This window comes from Taurulus bubalis (genome assembly GCF_910589615.1).
Source record: "Taurulus bubalis genome assembly, chromosome: 10".
Lineage (NCBI taxonomy): Eukaryota > Metazoa > Chordata > Actinopteri > Perciformes > Cottidae > Taurulus > Taurulus bubalis.
This window is the reverse complement of record NC_136598.1, coordinates 27593640-27619890: the sequence shown is the minus strand read 5'-3', so window position 1 is coordinate 27619890 and position 26251 is coordinate 27593640. Positions and strand designations below refer to the sequence as shown.

The 26251-nt window shown below is 40.8% G+C and overlaps 3 protein-coding genes across 3 annotated transcripts in view; all 3 read left to right on the top strand.

The window, feature by feature from the left end:
- LOC306742032 (P2Y purinoceptor 14-like) overlaps positions 1–2576 on the top strand; it is a gene marked incomplete at both ends in the record, with an annotated part of 3176 nt that extends 600 nt beyond the window's left edge. The window contains one exon of the mRNA XM_079224373.1: positions 1880–2576. Coding sequence (XP_079080499.1) covers positions 1880–2576 — 697 coding nt within the window. The remainder of the gene's footprint in view (positions 1–1879) is intronic.
- The window catches only part of LOC306742560 (protein NLRC3-like), a gene marked incomplete at both ends in the record, with an annotated part of 315498 nt that overhangs the window by 138983 nt on the left and 150264 nt on the right, over positions 1–26251 (top strand).
- The window catches only part of LOC306742416 (uncharacterized protein), a 48890-nt gene continuing 30390 nt past the window's right edge, over positions 7752–26251 (top strand). The window contains exon 1 of the mRNA XM_079224796.1: positions 7752–8166. Coding sequence (XP_079080922.1) covers positions 7942–8166 — 225 coding nt within the window. The 5' untranslated portion in view covers positions 7752–7941. The remainder of the gene's footprint in view (positions 8167–26251) is intronic.

Here is a 26251-nt window from a genome sequence, read left to right as displayed (position 1 = left end):
TGGGCAACATTTCTGCTCACGTTTCAAAGGTTTCTGCAAACTCTTGTCACAGTACAGTGAAGGATCATCACAGGGGAACAATGTTTGCATTTGCATTTGAAAACACCTTTCATCATGCGCAGTATCACTGTTTCAGCCTCAGATCTGATTAGCACCAACATTTGTTTACACTTTTAGAAAACAAGGAAATGCATTGAATTATATGCTATTTTCTGGAAGGAAACAAACAGGGTTTTCAAAGCAATACGCGTGTTGTACCGACGCGTATGTAAAGCAGCCGGACAATGTGGAGCTTTCTCTGTCTGCAGATACTGCAGGGATGCTTCATGTTGCAGTCAGGATGCTTCATGTTGCAGTCAGGATGCTTCATGTTGCAGTCAGACAGGATGCTTTATGTTGCAGTCAGACAGGATGCTTTATGTTGCAGACAGACAGGATGCTTTATGTTGCAGTCAGACAGGATGCTTCATGTTGCAGTCAGACAGGATGCTTTATGTTGCAGACAGACAGGATGCTTTATGTTGCAGACAGGATGCTTTATGTTGCAGACAGACAGGATGCTTCATGTTGCAGTCAGTCAGGATGCTTCATGTTGCAGTCAGGATGCTTCATGTTGCAGTCAGGATGCTTCATGTTGCAGTCAGGATGCTTCATGTTGCAGTCAGGATGCTTCATGTTGCAGACATGTCTGCTTTCTGCATAACATGAAGTCTTCTTCACGTAGATCCAATCAGCAGAGCTGCTGGCTTTAGATTACATCTGTCTGACAGCGGAAACTATTTCAGACCACGTCTGGTTTCATATCTGAGGTTTCTCTCGAGGCACGTTTCATGTTCCATAGAAACGACACAAACATGAACTCTTTTTATCTGCTTGTTAAAATGCAGAAGCCACCAAACCAAACGGAGCGTGTCAAAGAGGAACCAGGCCGGCTCCATGTTGGTGGTTGGTTGTTGAGCGGAAGTGATCTCAGGAGCCTGGAACTCAACACGTTCTGCTCAAAAGATGAAAATGAAAATCTAGACGATGAAGATGTTTTTACAGTTTCTGGCTGATCAACGTTTTAGCGTTTAGATTGTTTAAAGAAAAAACACTTTTATACAATATTTTGATCATAACTATGAACATCCAGCATGATATGAGCCAGATTCCCCAAAAATGCCTCCTCGAGCGGTCCCAGAGTTTTTCAAACTGTTTGGTTCAGGGCCTTAACAACAACCCAAATGAATGAATGAATATATACTTTATTAATCCCCAAGGGGAAATTTGGTGTCGAGTAGCAGCAATTTACAGACAAAAAATAAGATACAAAAACTATAAAAATACTAATAAGACACCTTTTTGGAAAGATTAGGACCTAAAGAATCACAATCACAATCCACAATCAGAATTGAACAAAGCGTTGGCATGTTAGGAAGGAGTTTCAGTCTAAAAACTGTGTGGAAATGGAAAAAATACTTATTTTATGACAAAACATTGGCCGATTTGGGCATGCTGGGTATTGGAAATGTGGGCGGACCAGGGGGGCTTCGGGACTCAGAAATGTGCAAATAAAAAGCCTGTTTTGTGACTTTGCAGGTACTAATAGGGGGTTTATAAGGATGCATTGCGTTGTCAGACTCCCACAAGCCCTTAGGGTCACGGGGACGAGTCTTCTATTGAAACCCGACGTTGTAAGGGATTCTTATTAAGGGTTTAGTGAAACGTTACGATCGCCGTGGCGAGTTACAGCGTTTACATAATTAATTAAACCCCTTTGGTTGCAAAGATAGTTACGTTTTTTTTGGGTGCGAAAAAGCGGCGCTGGGCGGCGTGGGGCTGTACTGGTTAAACCAGCGTGAACGTTTCATCTGCTGCTGGTTGCGACTCTTCTCTCCAGGTATCTGAAGATCGTCCGTCCTTTAAGAACTCACGTCCTGCAGACGGTGCACGCCGCCCACGTGGTCTCCAGCGTGACCTGGGTTCTCCTCCTGGTCACCACGTGCGCCTACGCGGCCGTGTCGCTCCTCGCCGCGCCGCCGGCCTCCGTCCCCGGCGGCGCGGCGAGCTGCGACGCCCTGCAGGGCGCGCCGCTCGGCCTCTTCTACAAGGCGGTCCACAGCGTCTCCGCCGCCATCTTCCTGCTGGTCCTCGTCTCGCTGGTCTTCTTCTACCGCGCCGTCTCCCGCCGGCTGGCGCTGGCCCAGCGGAGGCGGCCGGCGTCCTCCGGGTCCGAGAAGCTGGCCAAGTCCCGCAGGAACATGCGGGCGCTGGTGGGCGTGTTCTGCGTGTGCTTCGTGCCGTACCACCTGGTGCGCCTGCCCTACGCCTTCCTCGGGGGGCGGTGCCGGTGGAGCCACGCCTTCTTCCACCTGAAGGAGCTGACGGTCATGGTGTCGGTGCTCAACGTGTGCCTGGACCCGCTCATCTACTTCCTCTTCTACAAGGCCTTCCGGGCCCAGATGAGCCCGGCGACGCGGGGGCCCGGCGGCGAGCAGAGGAGCAGCGACGGGTGGCTGAGCGCCGCCAGGGCCGACAGGAAGACGTCGCTCACAAACTCTCCTCAGAGGGTCCTACAGTCTGTACACTTCCTCTGACCTCACATCCTCTGACCGTGGACCCTCCCTCTGGGCGGCGGCCTACCTCGTGGTTCACGTTTAATCGGCTGCAATGTGGACAAAGAAATCTTTTTTAAATGTGCTTTAATGCACCAAATGAATGTCAATGTTAAAGCAATATGACGTTTGCTATTAATTCATAATTTAACAGCATGTTTGTTTCTGATCATCTTTGCATGAATGATATTTCATTTAAAGTGGTTCATGTGTTCTGATGCTGTTCACGGTTCTTTACGTCTTTAATATAACAGAAACTGGAGTGATTTATCTAAAACAAACACAAAGGGTTGTGTATCAGTGTGTGCCTCAAATTATATGAATGAGTTATGATGTAAATAAAGTAGCTAAAAAAATTAAATAAAAGGAGAAATATGAAATGAATATGAAACGTGTTCAGCATGTCATTCCGTGCTTCGACCAGCAGGCGGCAGCAGAGACGAGCGAGTCAGCTGCTATTTAAATAACGCCTTCATGATGACTTCAATATGTAATGATAATAATAATAATACACTAATAGATATATAACTATAAAAGAAGAAGAAAAAACAATTGGTAAAAAAATCATAATGTCATAATAGAAAAACAATAAATATTTACATACAAATTACTTAAAAGTAACTTTAAGTAATGAGATTTAGTTGTAATCTGTAATTTTAATAATCATGTAACAGTTGATTAACAATCTGAAACTACGAATAAATAAAGCCATCAGATAAATGTACTGTAGTACAGTAAAAGTACAACATGTACCTCTGAGGTGTAGTACAGTAAAGGTACTGTAAGGTGTACTCCCGTACGGTACTTGATCCATTGTCCTGTATCCATTGTCCTGTATTACGCAATAACAATGACGGACAGGTGAAGGTGTTTCCTCTCTGGATGGAGCTCGGCTAGCAGTTTCCCTCTGTTTCCAGTCTTTGTGCTAAGCTAAGCTAAACACATAGCTTCCTGCTAGTGTCGTAGCTTCGGCCTCACCAGACCATCCAATAGGAAACGTGTGTGTGTGTGTGTGTGTGTGTGTGTGTGTGTGTGTGTGGTGGGATGGTCACATCGCTGCATGACTCAACGTTCCTCAGGTACAGAGGTCACGTGACTTCAGAGGTCACGTGACTTCAGAGGTCACGTGACTTCAGAGGTCACGTGACAAACATGTCATTTGTCCTGCAATAAAAACAATTAAGAAAAAAATACAAACAAAAGATAAAATAATACAAAGTGAAAACCCACAGTGACATCACTTCCTGTCTGACTCGTTCTTCATGAAGGAAACAAAATGGAGGTCAAGTCTGAAGACAAACATCTCAAGAATGTTCCATCAGCACTTTAATATTTCTCACACTCGTTTTGAAAACAGCCTCTGAGTCACTGAGAACTGTGTGTGTGTCTGTGTGTGTGTGTGTGTGTGTGTGTGTGTGTCTGTTCCCACGGCACCGTGTGACCTCCATCTCTTCCTCTCGCTCTATAAATGGTTCGTCTGGTGGCTTTTAGTGACCGGACTTAAAAAGGAGAGAGAGACACAGAGAGAGAGAGAGAGAGAGAGAGAGAGAGAGGGGGGAAAGGGAGGATGAATAAATAGCTGTGTCGATGTTGAGGTTAGCTTAGCTAAGCATACACAATGGAACCAGAGGGAAACAGCTAGCCTGCCTCTGGTCATACCTGATACTCGTGGGATCAGAGGTTGCCAGGTTTCACACCTGGAGACAGAAACCTGCGTTCACAGACAGAAGTCTTCCTTTGAAATACAAAACTGTAATCTAATGTTTAAAGGTAAAATATCATGAAGAGATTTCCCTCCATTGAAACCAAAGGAACGTGATGTTAGTACTCATATTCATTATATTACTAACATGTACACCAATACTACCATGTATACTAGAAATACCTGGTAAAGTACTTTGTGCTGCTAAGATGATGTCATGATGACTGAAACAACCCCAGCTGACTGTGTGTGTGTGTGTGTGTGAGTGTGTGTGTGTGTGTGTGTGTGTGTGTGAGTGTGTGTGTGTGTGTGTGAGTGTGTGTGTGTGTGGGTGAGTTTGTGTGTGTGTTAGTGTGTGTGTGTGTTCCATATCTGAGAAGTGAGCTAATATCAGAGTCTTCAGGGTCTAATTTTAGAGCAGTGCGTGTTTTATTGCAACACAGATGACACACACTACACACACTACACTAAACTAAATTTCATTTTGCTGACACTTTAATCCAAAGTCAGGTTGTGGGAGGGAGAACCTCTTCCTGAAGCAGAGTAGTTCAGTCCCGTCAGGGTTCATGTTCAGGTGGTGTGTGACGTCACCTGAGAGATGTCAGCAGACACCAAGAGTCAGAGGATCAGGTGGGTGGGGTGGTGGGCCGTCAGGGCCTGCTAAGTTGGTGTACAGAGAGAAGAGGAGAGGACCCAGGACGGAGCCCTGAGGGACCCCAGTAGTGAGAGGACAAGGTTCAGAGAGAAGAGGAGAGGACCCAGGACGGAGCCCTGAGGGACCCCAGTAGTGAGAGGACAAGGTTCAGAGAGAAGAGGAGAGGACCCAGGACGGAGCCCTGAGGGACCCCAGTAGTGAGAGGACAAGGTTCAGAGAGAAGAGGAGAGGACCCAGGACGGAGCCCTGAGGGACCCCAGTAGTGAGAGGACAAGGTTCAGAGAGAAGAGGAGAGGACCCAGGACGGAGCCCTGAGGGACCCCAGTAGTGAGAGGACAAGGTTCAGAGACAGATCATCTCCACGTTACCCGGTAAGTGCGGTTGTTGAGGTAGGATGAGAAGAGGGAGACAAGCAGCTAGGGAAAGAGGTGACTGTGGCTCAGTGGTTAGGGCGTCCCTCTTTCAATCATAGGATCGGTGGTTCGAGCCCCAGCTCTGCTAGTCCTTGTTGATGTGTCCTTGAGCAAGACTCTTAACCCCTAATTGCTCCCAGTTGCTGTGTCTATGGTGTAAAGAGCAAGTAAGTCAGCTAAATGAGAAGGGGAGAGGACCCAGGACGGAGCCTTGAGGGACCCCAGCAGTGAGAGGACAAGGTTCCTATGTCTTCATACAAGTAGTCTTCACTGACGTCAAAGACAGCTACCTGGTTTTACCAGAGTTCTACAGCTGGGAACGACTCCGCCCCCAGCTCGTAGGAACTACTGGGCTCAGGACAAGAGCAGGTTAGGTTAACACTGAGTTCACACACAGTCTCTCTCTCTAACACACACATATTTTCCTCCAGCTGATGACCTCTGTGTTTCTCTCACACACGCCACATAAACACCAACACATGCACACTGAAGTGCTCAGATCCATCTCTGCAGTAGAAGTACTCATACAGTAAAAGTATGCATACCTCCACAAGTACTCCAGATACTTGAGTGAACCTACCTCGTTACATTCCACCAGGTCTGGAGGTTTTCGTCGCTCTGCCGTCGGTTTCTCAGATTGCCGGTAATGACACGGCACGCGGAGCCAAGATGGCCGCCGCCGTGTCATTAGCAGTGGAAATGTGGAAATGTGGTCGCTTATTAGAGATGGAATATCAATGCATAGGGTGACTTCACTCTGAGGGCTGAGGAGGAGGAGAAGAAGAAGAAGAAGAAGAAGAAGAAGAAGAAGAAGAAGGGGGATGCAGGAAAAGACTATGTGACTCGTTCAGGGTCCTGGTGGCATAACACTGGCATTCAAATCCAGTCCTGTCATTCTCCAGAGATTGGTGGTCAGGAGAGAGAATGCAGCTTTACCACATGAAGAATATACTTCTATACAACCAGAAGAGTCGCCCCCTGGTGGCCAGGAGAGAGAATGCAGCTTTAACACATGAAGCATAGACTTCTATACAACCAGAGGAGTCGCCCCCTGGTGGTCAGGAGAGAGAATGCAGCTTTAACACATGACACATAGACTTCTATACAACCAGAGGAGTCACCCCCTGGTGGTCAGGAGAGAGAATGCAGCTTTAACACATGAAGCATAGACTTCTATACAACCAGAGGAGTCGCCCCCTGGTGGTCAGGAGAGAGAAAGCAGCTTTAACACATGAAGCATAGACTTCTATACAACCAGAGGAGTCACCCCTTGGTTGAGAGAGAATGCAGGTTTCATGCAACAGGAAGTCAAAGATGATTGATTTACCTCGTACTCAGTACAAACCATCACCACCAGTCTGGTCAATGGTTCCTGTTTGACTTCTGACACACACACACATACACACACACACACACACACACACACACACACACACACACACACACACACAGGAGGGTAATTGTCTAGAAGAAAGGGAGTTGAGGAATGTCTGAGTTTGGAATAACATTATCAGGAGCGGTGCCAGCTCACCACCTCTGTTTACCCTCTGTGTGTGTGTGTGTGTGTGTGTGTGTGTGTGTGTGTGTGTGTGTGTGTGTGTGTGTGTGTGTGTTTGTATGAGTATGTGTGTTTACCTCAGGTTGTGTTTGTCCAGTATAAAGCTCTCACTGGTCCAGACTGATGAACGGGTTGCTTAGAAGGAACAGATGTGGTCAGGAATGTCACTCTGTGTGTGTGTGTGTGTGTGTGTGTGTGTGTGTGTGTGTGTGTGTGTGAGTGTGTGTGTGTGTGTGTGTGTGTGTGTGTGTGTGTGTGTTTGTGTCATCTAAAACTGATGACGTTGAGCAGCAAGACAAGTATTTATTGATTCCATTGATTCATGTTTTCCTTATTTTCTCCTTCAATAAAAAACTCTAAAATGTGCAAAGCCCCAAAAGATTCACTGTCTGTCTTATTATTCATTATATATATATATATATATATATATATATATATATATATATATATATATATATATATATATATATATATATATATATATATATATATGAAAATAAATGAATGCAAACATAACTACATATATTGATTTATAAATATAAACATATATATATACGTATTTCTCCTGCAGACAGCTGGTGGGTCTCTCTCTCTCTCTCCCCCCCCCCCCCCCCCCTTAAGCAGCAGACGGGTCTCGAGCCTCTCCCCTCCTCCCCGCAGTTCATCTCCTAACCAGCGGATCTGATCTTCCAGCGGGACTCAAACCTTCAGCTGCTCCTCTTCTCTTGGTTCTAACCCTCCTTACCGGACTATTTACCTGACGTTTTACCGGATTATTTACCGGACAGATGTTGGAGTCTTTCTCTCTTCTTTTGGGGCGTAACACAAACTCGACCAAGTAGTCAGAGAGAGAGAGAAAGAGAGAGAGAGAGAGAGAGAGAGAGAGAGAGAGAGAGAGAGAGAGAGAGAGAGAGAGAGAGAGAGAGAGAGAGAGAGAGAGAGAGAGAGAGAGAGTGAGAGTGGAAATACAGTTTGAGTGCGAGAGGAAAGTAGAGTTCAAGTTTTAAAGTTTGGTTTCAATGCGACCGGAGCGGCCGGTGAACCACCGGGACCACCGGGAGAGGACCGGAGAGTACCGGAGAGGACCGGAGAGTACCGGAGTGGACCGGGAGAGGACCGGGAGAGGACCGGGAGAGGACCGGGAGAGGACCGGAGAGTACTGGAGAGTACCGGAGAGTACCGGAGTGGACCGGGAGAGGAGCCGGCGTCCAGCAGGTCTGCAGCTGGACGCGCATGTCTCCGAGGTACTGTCACTCTCACTCTTCTCTCACTCTTCTCTCACTATTCTCTCACTCTTTTCTCACTCTTCTCTCACTCTCACGTGCAGCAGATGGAGGTTACATCTCACATCCCTCCAAAATTAGACAACACATGTAACACAAGTACATATAAATACAAATAAAGGTGTTAATTAGCTGGTAATAATCATCAACACGTTTTTCACAATAAGAGCACTGCTGCTGCTGCAGGCTGTGATGTGCACTGCAGCCTGTAGGCGGCGCTGTGGGAGCTTTACGGTTTAAAGAGGACTTCTTCTCTTTATAGTTATTATTATTATTATTATATATATTATATATTACATATATTACACTCATTGAGCAGTTGTGTTTAAGGGACTTTTACCCGAGTACACTTTAAACTATACTTGTACTTCACAAAGTATTTGCATTTCCTGCTTCGTACTTCTTCTCCACTGCATCTCAAAGTACGCGTTGTACTTCTTATTTTGTGTATTTGATATCTGTAGTTTCTTTACATATTCAGATTATTAAAAACAGAATATCATTTACTAATAAATGAAGAAGTACTCCGTGTGTCTGCGTGTGCATGCATCTGTAAAAAAGTAATTCAAAGGTTGTGGGTTCGAGTCCCACCAGAGTTGACCTTTAGATACTGGATTTCAAGATAAAACGCGGTGGTGTACCTTGGAACCGCTGAAATCTTTTCTGAATTACTCCCTTCATGCTGAAATGATGAACTTACTAGTGAATAAACTAAGAGGTTTTTGGTTTGAGTCCCACCAAAATGAAAGTTTTTTTAGGCAGCATTCTGTGAATCTTTACAGTGTCGTTTTGCAAAATGGATTATTGCCGTCATTATTTTCTCCTGTCCTTTTTCTTAAAAATGCATTGTTATATTCTTTATTGTGACTCTGTGGCGCAATGGATAGCGTGTTGGACTTCTAGCTAGGCTCTAAAAAAGTAATTCAAAGGTTGTGGGTTCGAGTTCCACCAGAGTTGACCTTTAGATACTGGAATTCAAGATAAAACGCGGTAGTGTACCTTGGAACTGTTGAAATCTTGTCTGAATGACTCCCTTTTTGCTGAAATAATGAACTTACCATTGGATAAACGTAGAGGTTTTTGGTTTGAGTCCCACCAAAATTAAAGTTTTTTTTGGCAGCATTCTGTGAATTGTTGCCGTCGTTATTTTCTCCTGTACTTTTTCTTAAAAATGCATTTTCATTGGCTCATTGTGACTCTGTGGCGCAATGGATAGCGTGTTGGACTTCTAGTTAGTCTCTAAAAAAGTAATTCAAAGGTTGTGGGTTCGAGTCCCACCAGAGTTGACCTTTAGATACTGGAATTCAAGATAAAACGCGGTGGTGTACTTTGGAGCTGTTGAAATCTTGTCTGAGTTACTCCCTTTATGCTGAAGTAATGAACTTACCATTGGATAAACGTAGAGGTTTTTGGTTTGAGTCCCACCAAAATAAAAGTTTTTTTAGGCAGCATTCTGTGAATCTTTACAGTGTCATTTTGCAAATTGGATTATTGCCGTCATTATTTTCTCCTGTACTTTTTCTTAAAAATGCATTTTCAATGGCTCATTGTGACTCTGTGGCGCAATGGATAGCGCGTTGGACTTCTAGCTAGGCTCTAAAAAAGTAATTCAAAGGTTGTGGGTTCGAGTCCCACCAGAGTTGACCTTTAGATACTGGAATTCAAGATAAAACGCGGTATGGTACCTTGGAACTGTTGAAATCTTGTTTGAATTACTCCCTTTATGCTGAAGTAATGAACTTACTATTGGATAAACGTAGAGGTTTTTGGTTTGAGTCCCACCAAAACTAAAGTTTTTTTAGGCAGCATTCTGTGAATCTTTACAGTGTCATTTTGCAAATTGGATTATTGCCGTCATTATTTTCTCCTGTACTTTTTCTTAAAAATGCATTTTCATTGGCTCATTGTGACTCTGTGGCGCAATGGATAGCGCGTTGGACTTCTAGCTAGGCTCTAAAAAAGTAATTCAAAGGTTGTGGGTTCGAGTCCCACCAGAGTTGACCTTTAGATACTGGAATTCAAGATAAAACGCGGTAGTGTACCTTGGAACTGTTGAAATCTTGTCTGAATGACTCCCTTTTTGCTGAAATAATGAACTTACCATTGGATAAACGTAGAGGTTTTTGGTTTGAGTCCCACCAAAATTAAAGTTTTTTTTGGCAGCATTCTGTGAATTGTTGCCGTCGTTATTTTCTCCTGTACTTTTTCTTAAAAATGCATTTTCGTTGGCTCATTGTGACTCTGTGGCGCAATGGATAGCGTGTTGGACTTCTAGTTAGTCTCTAAAAAAGTAATTCAAAGGTTGTGGGTTCGAGTCCCACCAGAGTTGACCTTTAGATACTGGAATTCAAGATAAAACGCGGTGGTGTACTTTGGAGCTGTTGAAATCTTGTCTGAGTTACTCCCTTTATGCTGAAGTAATGAACTTACCATTGGATAAACGTAGAGGTTTTTGGTTTGAGTCCCACCAAAATAAAAGTTTTTTTTAGGCAGCATTCTGTGAATCTTTACAGTGTCATTTTGCAAATTGGATTATTGCCGTCATTATTTTCTCCTGTACTTTTTCTTAAAAATGCATTTTCAATGGCTCATTGTGACTCTGTGGCGCAATGGATAGCGCGTTGGACTTCTAGCTAGGCTCTAAAAAAGTAATTCAAAGGTTGTGGGTTCGAGTCCCACCAGAGTTGACCTTTAGATACTGGAATTCAAGATAAAACGCGGTATGGTACCTTGGAACTGTTGAAATCTTGTTTGAATTACTCCCTTTATGCTGAAGTAATGAACTTACCATTGGATAAACGTAGAGGTTTTTGGTTTGAGTCCCACCAAAACTAAAGTTTTTTTAGGCAGCATTCTGTGAATCTTTACAGTGTCATTTTGCAAATTTGATTATTGCCGTCATTATTTTCTCCTGTACTTTTTCTTAAAAATGCATTTTCATTGGCTCATTGTGACTCTGTGGCGCAATGGATAGCGCGTTGGACTTCTAGCTAGGCTCTAAAAAAGTAATTCAAAGGTTGTGGGTTCGAGTCCCACCAGAGTTGACCTTTAGATACTGGAATTCAAGATAAAACGCGGTAGTGTACCTTGGAACTGTTGAAATCTTGTCTGAATGACTCCCTTTTTGCTGAAATAATGAACTTACCATTGGATAAACGTAGAGGTTTTTGGTTTGAGTCCCACCAAAATTAAAGTTTTTTTTGGCAGCATTCTGTGAATTGTTGCCGTCGTTATTTTCTCCTGTACTTTTTCTTAAAAATGCATTTTCATTGGCTCATTGTGACTCTGTGGCGCAATGGATAGCGTGTTGGACTTCTAGTTAGTCTCTAAAAAAGTAATTCAAAGGTTGTGGGTTCGAGTCCCACCAGAGTTGACCTTTAGATACTGGAATTCAAGATAAAACGCGGTGGTGTACTTTGGAGCTGTTGAAATCTTGTCTGAGTTACTCCCTTTATGCTGAAGTAATGAACTTCCCATTGGATAAACGTAGAGGTTTTTGGTTTGAGTCCCACCAAAATAAAAGTTTTTTTAGGCAGCATTCTGTGAATCTTTACAGTGTCATTTTGCAAATTGGATTATTGCCGTCATTATTTTCTCCTGTACTTTTTCTTAAAAATGCATTTTCAATGGCTCATTGTGACTCTGTGGCGCAATGGATAGCGCGTTGGACTTCTAGCTAGGCTCTAAAAAAGTAATTCAAAGGTTGTGGGTTCGAGTCCCACCAGAGTTGACCTTTAGATACTGGAATTCAAGATAAAACGCGGTATGGTACCTTGGAACTGTTGAAATCTTGTTTGAATTACTCCCTTTATGCTGAAGTAATGAACTTACCATTGGATAAACGTAGAGGTTTTTGGTTTGAGTCCCACCAAAACTAAAGTTTTTTTAGGCAGCATTCTGTGAATCTTTACAGTGTCATTTTGCAAATTGGATTATTGCCGTCATTATTTTCTCCTGTACTTTTTCTTAAAAATGCATTTTCATTGGCTCATTGTGACTCTGTGGCGCAATGGATAGCGCGTTGGACTTCTAGCTAGGCTCTAAAAAAGTAATTCAAAGGTTGTGGGTTCGAGTCCCACCAGAGTTGACCTTTAGATACTGGAATTCAAGATAAAACGCGGTAGTGTACCTTGGAACTGTTGAAATCTTGTTTGAATGACTCCCTTTTTGCTGAAATAATGAACTTACCATTGGATAAACGTAGAGGTTTTTGGTTTGAGTCCCACCAAAATTAAAGTTTTTTTTGGCAGCATTCTGTGAATTGTTGCCGTCGTTATTTTCTCCTGTACTTTTTCTTAAAAATGCATTTTCATTGGCTCATTGTGACTCTGTGGCGCAATGGATAGCGTGTTGGACTTCTAGTTAGTCTCTTAAAAAGTAATTCAAAGGTTGTGGGTTCAAGTCCCACCAGAGTTGACCTTTAGATACTGGAATTCAAGATAAAACGCGGTGGTGTACTTTGGAGCTGTTGAAATCTTGTCTGAGTTACTCCCTTTATGCTGAAGTAATGAACTTACCATTGGATAAACGTAGAGGTTTTTGGTTTGAGTCCCACCAAAATAAAAGTTTTTTTAGGCAGCATTCTGTGAATCTTTACAGTGTCATTTTGCAAATTGGATTATTGCCGTCATTATTTTCTCCTGTACTTTTTAAAAAAAATGCATTTTTATTGGCTCATTGTGGCGCAATGGATAGCGCTTTGGACTTCTAGCTAGGCTCTAAAAAAGTAATTCAAAGGTTGTGGGTTCGAGTCCCACCAGAGTTGACCTTTAGATACTGGAATTCAAGATAAAACGCGGTATGGTACCTTGGAACTGTTGAAATCTTGTTTGAATTACTCCCTTTATGCTGAAATAATGAACTTCCCATTGGATAAACGTAGAGGTTTTTGGTTTGAGTCCCACCAAAACTAAAGTTTTTTTAGGCAGCATTCTGTGAATCTTTACAGTGTCATTTTGCAAATTGGATTATTGCCGTCATTATTTTCTCCTGTACTTTTTCTTAAAAATGCATTTTCATTGGCTCATTGTGACTCTGTGGCACAATGGATAGCGCGTTGGACTTCTAGCTAGGCTCTAAAAAAGTAATTCAAAGGTTGTGGGTTCGAGTCCCACCAGAGTTGACCTTTAGATACTGGAATTCAAGATAAAACGCGGTAGTGTACCTTGGAACTGTTGAAATCTTGTCTGAATTACTCCCTTTTTGCTGAAATAATAAACTTACCATTGGATAAATGTAGAGGTTTTTGGTTTGAGTCCCACCAAAATTAAAGTTTTTTTTGGCAGCATTCTGTGAATTGTTGCCGTCGTTATTTTCTCCTGTACTTTTTCTTAAAAATGCATTTTCATTGGCTCATTGTGACTCTGTGGCGCAATGCATAGCGTGTTGCACTTCTAGTTAGTCTCTAAAAAAGTAATTCCAAGGTTGTGGGTTCGAGTCCCACCAGAGTTGACATTTAGATACTGGAATTCAAGATAAAACGCCTTGGTGTACTTTGGAACTGTTGAAATCTTGTCTGAGTTACTGCCTTTATGCTGAAATAATGAACTTCCCATTGGATAAACGTAGAGGTTTTTGGTTTGAGTCCCACCAAAACTAAAGTTTTTTTAGGCAGCATTCTGTGAATCTTTACAGTGTCATTTTGCAAATTGGATTATTGCCGTCATTATTTTCTCCTGTACTTTTTCTTAAAAATGCATTTTCATTGGCTCACTGTGACTCTGTGGCGCAATGGATTGCGCGTTGGACTTCTAGCTAGGCTCTAAAAAAGTAATTCAAAGGTTGTGGGTTCGAGTGCCACCAGAGTTGACCTTTAGATACTGGAATTCAAGATAAAACGCGGTAGTGTACCTTGGAACTGTTGAAATCTTGTCTGAATGACTCCCTTTTTGCTGAAATAATGAACTTACCATTGGATAAACGTAGAGGTTTTTGGTTTGAGTCCCACCAAAATTAAAGTTTTTTTTGGCAGCATTCTGTGAATTGTTGCCGTCGTTATTTTCTCCTGTACTTTTTCTTAAAAATGCATTTTCATTGGCTCATTGTGACTCTGTGGCGCAATGGATAGCGTGTTGGACTTCTAGTTAGTCTCTAAAAAAGTAATTCAAAGGTTGTGGGTTCGAGTCCCACCAGAGTTGACCTTTAGATACTGGAATTCAAGATAAAACGCGGTGGTGTACTTTGGAGCTGTTGAAATCTTGTCTGAGTTACTCCCTTTATGCTGAAGTAATGAACTTACCATTGGATAAACGTAGAGGTTTTTGGTTTGAGTCCCACCAAAATAAAAGTTTTTTTAGGCAGCATTCTGTGAATCTTTACAGTGTCATTTTGCAAATTGGATTATTGCCGTCATTATTTTCTCCTGTACTTTTTCTTAAAAATGCATTTTCAATGGCTCATTGTGACTCTGTGGCGCAATGGATAGCGCGTTGGACTTCTAGCTAGGCTCTAAAAAAGTAATTCAAAGGTTGTGGGTTCGAGTCCCACCAGAGTTGACCTTTAGATACTGGAATTCAAGATAAAACGCGGTATGGTACCTTGGAACTGTTGAAATCTTGTTTGAATTACTCCCTTTATGCTGAAGTAATGAACTTACCATTGGATAAACGTAGAGGTTTTTGGTTTGAGTCCCACCAAAACTAAAGTTTTTTTAGGCAGCATTCTGTGAATCTTTACAGTGTCATTTTGCAAATTTGATTATTGCCGTCATTATTTTCTCCTGTACTTTTTCTTAAAAATGCATTTTCATTGGCTCATTGTGACTCTGTGGCGCAATGGATAGCGTGTTGGACTTCTAGTTAGGCTCTAAAAAAGTAATTCAAAGGTTGTGGGTTCGAGTCCCACCAGAGTTGACCTTTAGATACTGGAATTCAAGATAAAACGCGGTGGTGTACTTTGGAGCTGTTGAAATCTTGTCTGAGTTACTCCCTTTATGCTGAAGTAATGAACTTACCATTGGATAAACGTAGAGGTTTTTGGTTTGAGTCCCACCAAAATAAAAGTTTTTTTAGGCAGCATTCTGTGAATCTTTACAGTGTCATTTTGCAAATTGGATTATTGCCGTCATTATTTTCTCCTGTACTTTTTCTTAAAAATGCATTTTCAATGGCTCATTGTGACTCTGTGGCGCAATGGATAGCGCGTTGGACTTCTGGCTAGGCTCTAAAAAAGTAATTCAAAGGTTGTGGGTTCGAGTCCCACCAGAGTTGACCTTTAGATACTGGAATTCAAGATAAAACGCGGTGGTGTACTTTGGAGCTGTTGAAATCTTGTCTGAGTTACTCCCTTTATGCTGAAGTAATGAACTTACCATTGGATAAACGTAGAGGTTTTTGGTTTGAGTCCCACCAAAACTAAAGTTTTTTTAGGCAGCATTCTGTGAATCTTTACAGTGTCATTTTGCAAATTGGATTATTGCCGTCATTATTTTCTCCTGTACTTTTTCTTAAAAATGCATTTTCATTGGCTCTCTGTGGCGCAATGGATAGCGCGTTGGACTTCTAGCTAGGCTCTAAAAAAGTAATTCAGAGGTTGTGGGTTCGAGTCCCACCAGAGTTGACCTTTAGATACTGGAATTCAAGATAAAACGCGGTAGTGTACCTTGGAACTGTTGAAATCTTGTCTGAATGACTACCTTCTTGCTGAAATAATGAACTTACCATTGGATAAACGTAGAGGTTTTTGGTTTGAGTCCCACCAAAATTAAAGTTTTTTTTGGCAGCATTCTGTGAATTGTTGCCGTCGTTATTTTCTCCTGTACTTTTTCTTAAAAATGCATTTTCATTGGCTCATTGTGACTCTGTGGCGCAATGGATAGCGCGTTGGACTTCTAGCTAGGCTCTAAAAAAGTAATTCAAAGGTTGTGGGTTCGAGTCCCACCAGAGTTGACCTTTAGATACTGGAATTCAAGATAAAACGCGGTAGTGTACCTTGGAACTGTTGAAATCTTGTCTGAATGACTCCCTTTTTGCTGAAATAATGAACTTACCATTGGATAAACGTAGAGGTTTTTGGTTTGAGTCCCACCAAAATTAAAGTTTTTTTTGGCAGCATTCTGTGAATTGTTGCCGTCGTTATTTTCTCCTGTACTTTTTCTTAAAAATGCATTTTCATTGGCTCATTGTGACTCTGTGGCGCAATGGATAGCGTGTTGGACTTCTAGTTAGTCTCTAAAAAAGTAATTCAAAGGTTGTGGGTTCGAGTCCCACCAGAGTTGACCTTTAGATACTGGAATTCAAGATAAAACGCGGTGGTGTACTTTGGAGCTGTTGAAATCTTGTCTGAGTTACTCCCTTTATGCTGAAGTAATGAACTTACCATTGGATAAACGTAGAGGTTTTTGGTTTGAGTCCCACCAAAATAAAAGTTTTTTTAGGCAGCATTCTGTGAATCTTTACAGTGTCATTTTGCAAATTGGATTATTGCCGTCATTATTTTCTCCTGTACTTTTTCTTAAAAATGCATTTTCAATGGCTCATTGTGACTCTGTGGCGCAATGGATAGCAAGTTGGACTTCTAGCTAGGCTCTAAAAAAGTAATTCAAAGGTTGTGGGTTCGAGTCCCACCAGAGTTGACCTTTAGATACTGGAATTCAAGATAAAACGCAGTATGGTACCTTGGAACTGTTGAAATCTTGTTTGAATTACTCCCTTTATGCTGAAGTAATGAACTTACCATTGGATAAACGTAGAGGTTTTTGGTTTGAGTCCCACCAAAACTAAAGTTTTTTTTGGCAGCATTCTGTGAATTGTTGCCGTCGTTATTTTCTCCTGTACTTTTTCTTAAAAATGCATTTTCATTGGCTCATTGTGACTCTGTGGCGCAATGGATAGCGTGTTGGACTTCTAGTTAGTCTCTAAAAAAGTAATTCAAAGGTTGTGGGTTCGAGTCCCACCAGAGTTGACCTTTAGATACTGGAATTCAAGATAAAACGCGGTGGTGTACTTTGGAGCTGTTGAAATCTTGTCTGAGTTACTCCCTTTATGCTGAAGTAATGAACTTACCATTGGATAAACGTAGAGGTTTTTGGTTTGAGTCCCACCAAAATAAAAGTTTTTTTAGGCAGCATTCTGTGAATCTTTACAGTGTCATTTTGCAAATTGGATTATTGCCGTCATTATTTTCTCCTGTACTTTTTCTTAAAAATGCATTTTCAATGGCTCATTGTGACTCTGTGGCGCAATGGATAGCGCGTTGGACTTCTAGCTAGGCTCTAAAAAAGTAATTCAAAGGTTGTGGGTTCGAGTCCCACCAGAGTTGACCTTTAGATACTGGAATTCAAGATAAAACGTGGTAGGGTACCTTGGAACTGTTGAAATCTTGTTTGAATTACTCCCTTTATGCTGAAGTAATGAACTTACCATTGGATAAACGTAGAGGTTTTTGGTTTGAGTCCCACCAAAACTAAAGTTTTTTTAGGCAGCATTCTGTGAATCTTTACAGTGTCATTTTGCAAATTTGATTATTGCCGTCATTATTTTCTCCTGTACTTTTTCTTAAAAATGCATTTTCATTGGCTCATTGTGACTCTGTGGCGCAATGGATAGCGCGTTGGACTTCTAGCTAGGCTCTAAAAAAGTAATTCAAAGGTTGTGGGTTCGAGTCCCACCAGAGTTGACCTTTAGATACTGGAATTCAAGATAAAACGCGGTGGTGTACTTTGGAGCTGTTGAAATCTTGTCTGAGTTACTCCCTTTATGCTGAAGTAATTAACTTACCATTGGATAAACGTAGAGGTTTTTGGTTTGAGTCCCACCAAAATAAAAGTTTTTTTAGGCAGCATTCTGTGAATCTTTACAGTGTCATTTTGCAAATTGGATTATTGCCGTCATTATTTTCTCCTGTACTTTTTCTTAAAAATGCATTTTCAATGGCTCATTGTGACTCTGTGGCGCAATGGATAGCGCGTTGGACTTCTAGCTAGGCTCTAAAAAAGTAATTCAAAGGTTGTGGGTTCGAGTCCCACCAGAGTTGACCTTTAGATACTGGAATTCAAGATAAAACGTGGTATGGTACCTTGGAACTGTTGAAATCTTGTTTGAATTACTCCCTTTATGCTGAAGTAATGAACTTACCATTGGATAAACGTAGAGGTTTTTGGTTTGAGTCCCACCAAAACTAAAGTTTTTTTAGGCAGCATTCTGTGAATCTTTACAGTGTCATTTTGCAAATTTGATTATTGCCGTCATTATTTTCTCCTGTACTTTTTCTTAAAAATGCATTTTCATTGGCTCATTGTGACTTTGTGGCGCAATGGATAGCGCGTTGGACTTCTAGCTAGGCTCTAAAAAAGTAATTCAAAGGTTGTGGGTTCGAGTCCCACCAGAGTTGACCTTTAGATACTGGAATTCAAGATAAAACGTGGTGGTGTACTTTGGAGCTGTTGAAATCTTGTCTGAGTTACTCCCTTTATGCTGAAGTAATGAACTTACCATTGGATAAACGTAGAGGTTTTTGGTTTGAGTCCCACCAAAATAAAAGTTTTTTTAGGCAGCATTCTGTGAATCTTTACAGTGTCATTTTGCAAATTGGATTATTGCCGTCATTATTTTCTCCTGTACTTTTTCTTAAAAATGCATTTTCAATGGCTCATTGTGACTCTGTGGCGCAATGGATAGCGCGTTGGACTTCTAGCTAGGCTCTAAAAAAGTAATTCAAAGGTTGTGGGTTCGAGTCCCACCAGAGTTGACCTTTAGATACTGGAATTCAAGATAAAACGTGGTATGGTACCTTGGAACTGTTGAAATCTTGTTTGAATTACTCCCTTTATGCTGAAGTAATGAACTTACCATTGGATAAACGTAGAGGTTTTTGGTTTGAGTCCCACCAAAACTAAAGTTTTTTTAGGCAGCATTCTGTGAATCTTTACAGTGTCATTTTGCAAATTTGATTATTGCCGTCATTATTTTCTCCTGTACTTTTTCTTAAAAATGCATTTTCATTGGCTCATTGTGACTTTGTGGCGCAATGGATAGCGCGTTGGACTTCTAGCTAGGCTCTAAAAAAGTAATTCAAAGGTTGTGGGTTCGAGTCCCACCAGAGTTGACCTTTAGATACTGGAATTCAAGATAAAACGTGGTGGTGTACTTTGGAGCTGTTGAAATCTTGTCTGAGTTACTCCCTTTATGCTGAAGTAATGAACTTACCATTGGATAAACGTAGAGGTTTTTGGTTTGAGTCCCACCAAAACTAAAGTTTTTTTAGGCAGCATTCTGTGAATCTTTACAGTGTCATTTTGCAAATTGGATTATTGCCGTCATTATTTTCTCCTGTACTTTTTCTTAAAAATGCATTTTCATTGGCTCATTGTGACTCTGTGGCGCAATGGATAGCGCGTTGGACTTCTAGCTAGGCTCTAAAAAAGTAATTCAGAGGTTGTGGGTTCGAGTCCCACCAGAGTTGACCTTTAGATACTGGAATTCAAGATAAAACGCGGTAGTGTACCTTGGAACTGTTGAAATCTTGTCTGAATGACTACCTTTTTGCTGAAATAATGAACTTACCATTGGATAAACGTAGAGGTTTTTGGTTTGAGTCCCACCAAAATTAAAGTTTTTTTTGGCAGCATTCTGTGAATTGTTGCCGTCGTTATTTTCTCCTGTACTTTTTCTTAAAAATGCATTTTCATTGGCTCATTGTGACTCTGTGGCGCAATGGATAGCGCGTTGGACTTCTAGCTAGGCTCTAAAAAAGTAATTCAAAGGTTGTGGGTTCGAGTCCCACCAGAGTTGACCTTTAGATACTGGAATTCAAGATAAAACGCGGTAGTGTACCTTGGAACTGTTGAAATCTTGTCTGAATGACTCCCTTTTTGCTGAAATAATGAACTTACCATTGGATAAACGTAGAGGTTTTTGGTTTGAGTCCCACCAAAATTAAAGTTTTTTTTGGCAGCATTCTGTGAATTGTTGCCGTCGTTATTTTCTCCTGTACTTTTTCTTAAAAATGCATTTTCATTGGCTCATTGTGACTCTGTGGCGCAATGGATAGCGTGTTGGACTTCTAGTTAGTCTCTAAAAAAGTAATTCAAAGGTTGTGGGTTCGAGTCCCACCAGAGTTGACCTTTAGATACTGGAATTCAAGATAAAACGCGGTGGTGTACTTTGGAGCTGTTGAAATCTTGTCTGAGTTACTCCCTTTATGCTGAAGTAATGAACTTACCATTGGATAAACGTAGAGGTTTTTGGTTTGAGTCCCACCAAAACTAAAGTTTTTTTAGGCAGCATTCTGTGAATCTTTACAGTGTCATTTTGCAAATTGGATTATTGCCGTCATTATTTTCTCCTGTACTTTTTCTTAAAAATGCATTTTCAATGGCTCATTGTGACTCTGTGGCGCAATGGATAGCAAGTTGGACTTCTAGCTAGGCTCTAAAAAAGTAATTCAAAGGTTGTGGGTTCGAGTCCCACCAGAGTTGACCTTTAGATACTGGAATTCAAGATAAAACGCGGTATGGTACCTTGGAACTGTTGAAATCTTGTTTGAATTACTCCCTTTATGCTGAAGTAATGAACTTACCATTGGATAAACGTAGAGGTTTTTGGTTTGAGTCCCACCAAAACTAAAGTTTTTTTTGGCAGCATTCTGTGAATTGTTGCCGTCGTTATTTTCTCCTGTACTTTTTCTTAAAAATGCATTTTCATTGGCTCATTGTGACTCTGTGGCGCAATGGATAGCGTGTTGGACTTCTAGTTAGTCTCTAAAAAAGTAATTCAAAGGTTGTGGGTTCGAGTCCCACCAGAGTTGACCTTTAGATACTGGAATTCAAGATAAAACGCGGTGGTGTACTTTGGAGCTGTTGAAATCTTGTCTGAGTTACTCCCTTTATGCTGAAGTAATGAACTTACCATTGGATAAACGTAGAGGTTTTTGGTTTGAGTCCCACCAAAATAAAAGTTTTTTTAGGCAGCATTCTGTGAATCTTTACAGTGTCATTTTGCAAATTGGATTATTGCCGTCATTATTTTCTCCTGTACTTTTTCTTAAAAATGCATTTTCAATGGCTCATTGTGACTCTGTGGCGCAATGGATAGCGCGTTGGACTTCTAGCTAGGCTCTAAAAAAGTAATTCAAAGGTTGTGGGTTCGAGTCCCACCAGAGTTGACCTTTAGATACTGGAATTCAAGATAAAACGTGGTATGGTACCTTGGAACTGTTGAAATCTTGTTTGAATTACTCCCTTTATGCTGAAGTAATGAACTTACCATTGGATAAACGTAGAGGTTTTTGGTTTGAGTCCCACCAAAACTAAAGTTTTTTTAGGCAGCATTCTGTGAATCTTTACAGTGTCATTTTGCAAATTTGATTATTGCCGTCATTATTTTCTCCTGTACTTTTTCTTAAAAATGCATTTTCATTGGCTCATTGTGACTCTGTGGCGCAATGGATAGCGCGTTGGACTTCTAGCTAGGCTCTAAAAAAGTAATTCAAAGGTTGTGGGTTCGAGTCCCACCAGAGTTGACCTTTAGATACTGGAATTCAAGATAAAACGCGGTGGTGTACTTTGGAGCTGTTGAAATCTTGTCTGAGTTACTCCCTTTATGCTGAAGTAATGAACTTACCATTGGATAAACGTAGAGGTTTTTGGTTTGAGTCCCACCAAAATAAAAGTTTTTTTAGGCAGCATTCTGTGAATCTTTACAGTGTCATTTTGCAAATTGGATTATTGCCGTCATTATTTTCTCCTGTACTTTTTCTTAAAAATGCATTTTCAATGGCTCATTGTGACTCTGTGGCGCAATGGATAGCGCGTTGGACTTCTAGCTAGGCTCTAAAAAAGTAATTCAAAGGTTGTGGGTTCGAGTCCCACCAGAGTTGACCTTTAGATACTGGAATTCAAGATAAAACGTGGTATGGTACCTTGGAACTGTTGAAATCTTGTTTGAATTACTCCCTTTATGCTGAAGTAATGAACTTACCATTGGATAAACGTAGAGGTTTTTGGTTTGAGTCCCACCAAAACTAAAGTTTTTTTAGGCAGCATTCTGTGAATCTTTACAGTGTCATTTTGCAAATTGGATTATTGCCGTCATTATTTTCTCCTGTACTTTTTCTTAAAAATGCATTTTCATTGGCTCATTGTGACTCTGTGGCACAATGGATAGCGCGTTGGACTTCTAGCTAGGCTCTAAAAAAGTAATTCAAAGGTTGTGGGTTCGAGTCCCACCAGAGTTGACCTTTAGATACTGGAATTCAAGATAAAACGCGGTAGTGTTCCTTGGAACTGTTGAAATCTTGTCTGAATTACTCCCTTTTTGCTGAAATAATAAACTTACCATTGGATAAATGTAGAGGTTTTTGGTTTGAGTCCCACCAAAATTAAAGTTTTTTTTGGCAGCATTCTGTGAATTGTTGCCGTCGTTATTTTCTCCTGTACTTTTTCTTAAAAATGCATTTTCATTGGCTCATTGTGACTCTGTGGCGCAATGCATAGCGTGTTGCACTTCTAGTTAGTCTCTAAAAAAGTAATTCCAAGGTTGTGGGTTCGAGTCCCACCAGAGTTGACATTTAGATACTGGAATTCAAGATAAAACGCCTTGGTGTACTTTGGAACTGTTGAAATCTTGTCTGAGTTACTGCCTTTATGCTGAAATAATGAACTTCCCATTGGATAAACGTAGAGGTTTTTGGTTTGAGTCCCACCAAAACTAAAGTTTTTTTAGGCAGCATTCTGTGAATCTTTACAGTGTCATTTTGCAAATTGGATTATTGCCGTCATTATTTTCTCCTGTACTTTTTCTTAAAAATGCATTTTCATTGACTCATTGTGGCGCAATGGATGGCACGTTGGACTTTTAGCTAGGCTCTAAAAAAGTAATTCCAAGGTTGTGGGTTCGAGTCCCACCAGAGTTGACCTTTAGATACTGGAATTCAAGATAAAACTCGGTGGTGTACCTTGGAACTGTTGAAATCTTGTTTGAATTACTCCCTTTATGCTGAAATAATGAACTTCCCATTGGATAAACGTAGAGGTTTTTGGTTTGAGTCCCACCAAAACTAAAGTTTTTTTAGGCAGCATTCTGTGAATCTTTACAGTGTCATTTTGCAAATTGGATTATTGCCGTCATTATTTTCTCCTGTACTTTTTCTTAAAAATGCATTTTCATTGGCTCATTGTGACTCTGTGGCACAATGGATAGCGCGTTGGACTTCTAGCTAGGCTCTAAAAAAGTAATTCAAAGGTTGTGGGTTCGAGTCCCACCAGAGTTGACCTTTAGATACTGGAATTCAAGATAAAACTCGGTGGTGTACTTTGGAACTGTTGAAATCTTGTCTGAGTTACTCCCTTCATGCTGAAATAATGAACTTACCATTGGATAAACGTAGAGGTTTTTGGTTTGAGTCCCACCAAAATAAAAGTTTTTTTAGGCAGCATTCTGTGAATCTTTACAGTGTCATTTTGCAAATTGGATTATTGCCGTCATTATTTTCTGCTGTACTTTTTCTTAAAAATGCATTTTCATTGGCTCATTGTGACTTTGTGGCGCAATGGATAGCGCGTTGGACTTCTAGCTAGGCTCTAAAAAAGTAATTCAAAGGTTGTGGGTTCGAGTCCCACCAGAGTTGACCTTTAGATACTGGAATTCAAGATAAAACGCGGTAGTGTACCTTGGAACTGTTGAAATCTTGTCTGAATGACTCCCTTTTTGCTGAAATAATGAACTTACCATTGGATAAACGTAGAGGTTTTTGGTTTGAGTCCCACCAAAATAAAAGTTTTTTTTGGCAGCATTCTGTGAATCTTTACAGTGTCATTTTGCAAATTGGATTATTGCCGTCATTATTTTCTCCTGTCCTTTTTCTTAAAAATGCATTGTTATTGCCTCATTGTGACTCTGTGGCGCAATGGATAGCGTGTTGGACTTCTAGTTAGTCTCTAAAAAAGTAATTCAAAGGTTGTGGGTTCGAGTCCCACCAGAGTTGACCTTTAGATACTGGAATTCAAGATAAAACTCGGTGGTGTACTTTGGAACTGTTGAAATCTTGTCTGAGTTACTCCCTTCATGCTGAAATAATGAACTTACCATTGGATAAACGTAGAGGTTTTTGGTTTGAGTCCCACCAAAATAAAAGTTTTTTTAGGCAGCATTCTGTGAATCTTTACAGTGTCATTTTGCAAATTGGATTATTGCCGTCATTATTTTCTCCTGTACTTTTTCTTAAAAATGCATTTTCATTGGCTCATTGTGACTTTGTGGCGCAATGGATAGCGCGTTGGACTTCTAGCTAGGCTCTAAAAAAGTAATTCAAAGGTTGTGGGTTCGAGTCCCACCAGAGTTGACCTTTAGATACTGGAATTCAAGATAAAACGCGGTAGTGTACCTTGGAACTGTTGAAATCTTGTCTGAATGACTCCCTTTTTGCTGAAATAATGAACTTACCATTGGATAAACGTAGAGGTTTTTGGTTTGATTCCCACCAAAATTAAAGTTTTTTTTGGCAGCATTCTGTGAATTGTTGCCGTCGTTATTTTCTCCTGTACTTTTTCTTAAAAATGCATTTTCATTGGCTCATTGTGACTCTGTGGCGCAATGGATAGCGTGTTGGACTTCTAGTTAGTCTCTAAAAAAGTAATTCAAAGGTTGTGGGTTCGAGTCCCACCAGAGTTGACCTTTAGATACTGGAATTCAAGATAAAACGCGGTGGTGTACTTTGGAGCTGTTGAAATCTTGTCTGAGTTACTCCCTTTATGCTGAAGTAATGAACTTACCATTGGATAAACGTAGAGGTTTTTGGTTTGAGTCCCACCAAAATAAAAGTTTTTTTAGGCAGCATTCTGTGAATCTTTACAGTGTCATTTTGCAAATTGGATTATTGCCGTCATTATTTTCTCCTGTACTTTTTCTTAAAAATGCATTTTCATTGGCTCATTGTGACTCTGTGGCGCAATGGATAGCGCGTTGGACTTCTAGCTAGGCTCTAAAAAAGTAATTCAAAGGTTGTGGGTTCGAGTCCCACCAGAGTTGACCTTTAGATACTGGAATTCAAGATAAAACGCGGTATGGTACCTTGGAACTGTTGAAATCTTGTTTGAATTACTCCCTTTATGCTGAAGTAATGAACTTACCATTGGATAAACGTAGAGGTTTTTGGTTTGAGTCCCACCAAAACTAAACTTTTTTTAGGCAGCATTCTGTGAATTGTTGCCGTCGTTATTTTCTCCTGTACTTTTTCTTAAAAATGCATTTTCATTGGCTCATTGTGACTCTGTGGCGCAATGCTTAGCGTGTTGCACTTCTAGTTAGTCTCTAAAAAAGTAATTCAAAGGTTGTGGGTTCGAGTCCCACCAGAGTTGACCTTTAGATACTGGAATTCAAGATAAAACTCGGTGGTGTACTTTGGAACTGTTGAAATCTTGTCTGAGTTACTCCCTTCATGCTGAAATAATGAACTTACCATTGGATAAACGTAGAGGTTTTTGGTTTGAGTCCCACCAAAATAAAAGTTTTTTTAGGCAGCATTCTGTGAATCTTTACAGTGTCATTTTGCAAATTGGATTATTGCCGTCATTATTTTCTCCTGTACTTTTTCTTAAAAATGCATTTTCATTGGCTCATTGTGGCGCAATGGATAGCGCGTTGGACTTCTAGCTAGGCTCTAAAAAAGTAATTCAAAGGTTGTGGGTTCGAGTCCCACCAGAGTTGACCTTTAGATACTGGAATTCAAGATAAAACGCGGTAGTGTACCTTGGAACTGTTGAAATCTTGTCTGAATGACTCCCTTTTTGCTGAAATAATGAACTTACCATTGGATAAACGTAGAGGTTTTTGGTTTGAGTCCCACCAAAATAAAAGTTTTTTTTGGCAGCATTCTGTGAATCTTTACAGTGTCATTTTGCAAATTGGATTATTGCCGTCATTATTTTCTCCTGTCCTTTTTCTTAAAAATGCATTGTTATTGCCTCATTGTGACTCTGTGGCGCAATGGATAGCGTGTTGGACTTCTAGTTAGTCTCTAAAAAAGTAATTCAAAGGTTGTGGGTTCGAGTCCCACCAGAGTTGACCTTTAGATACTGGAATTCAAGATAAAACTCGGTGGTGTACTTTGG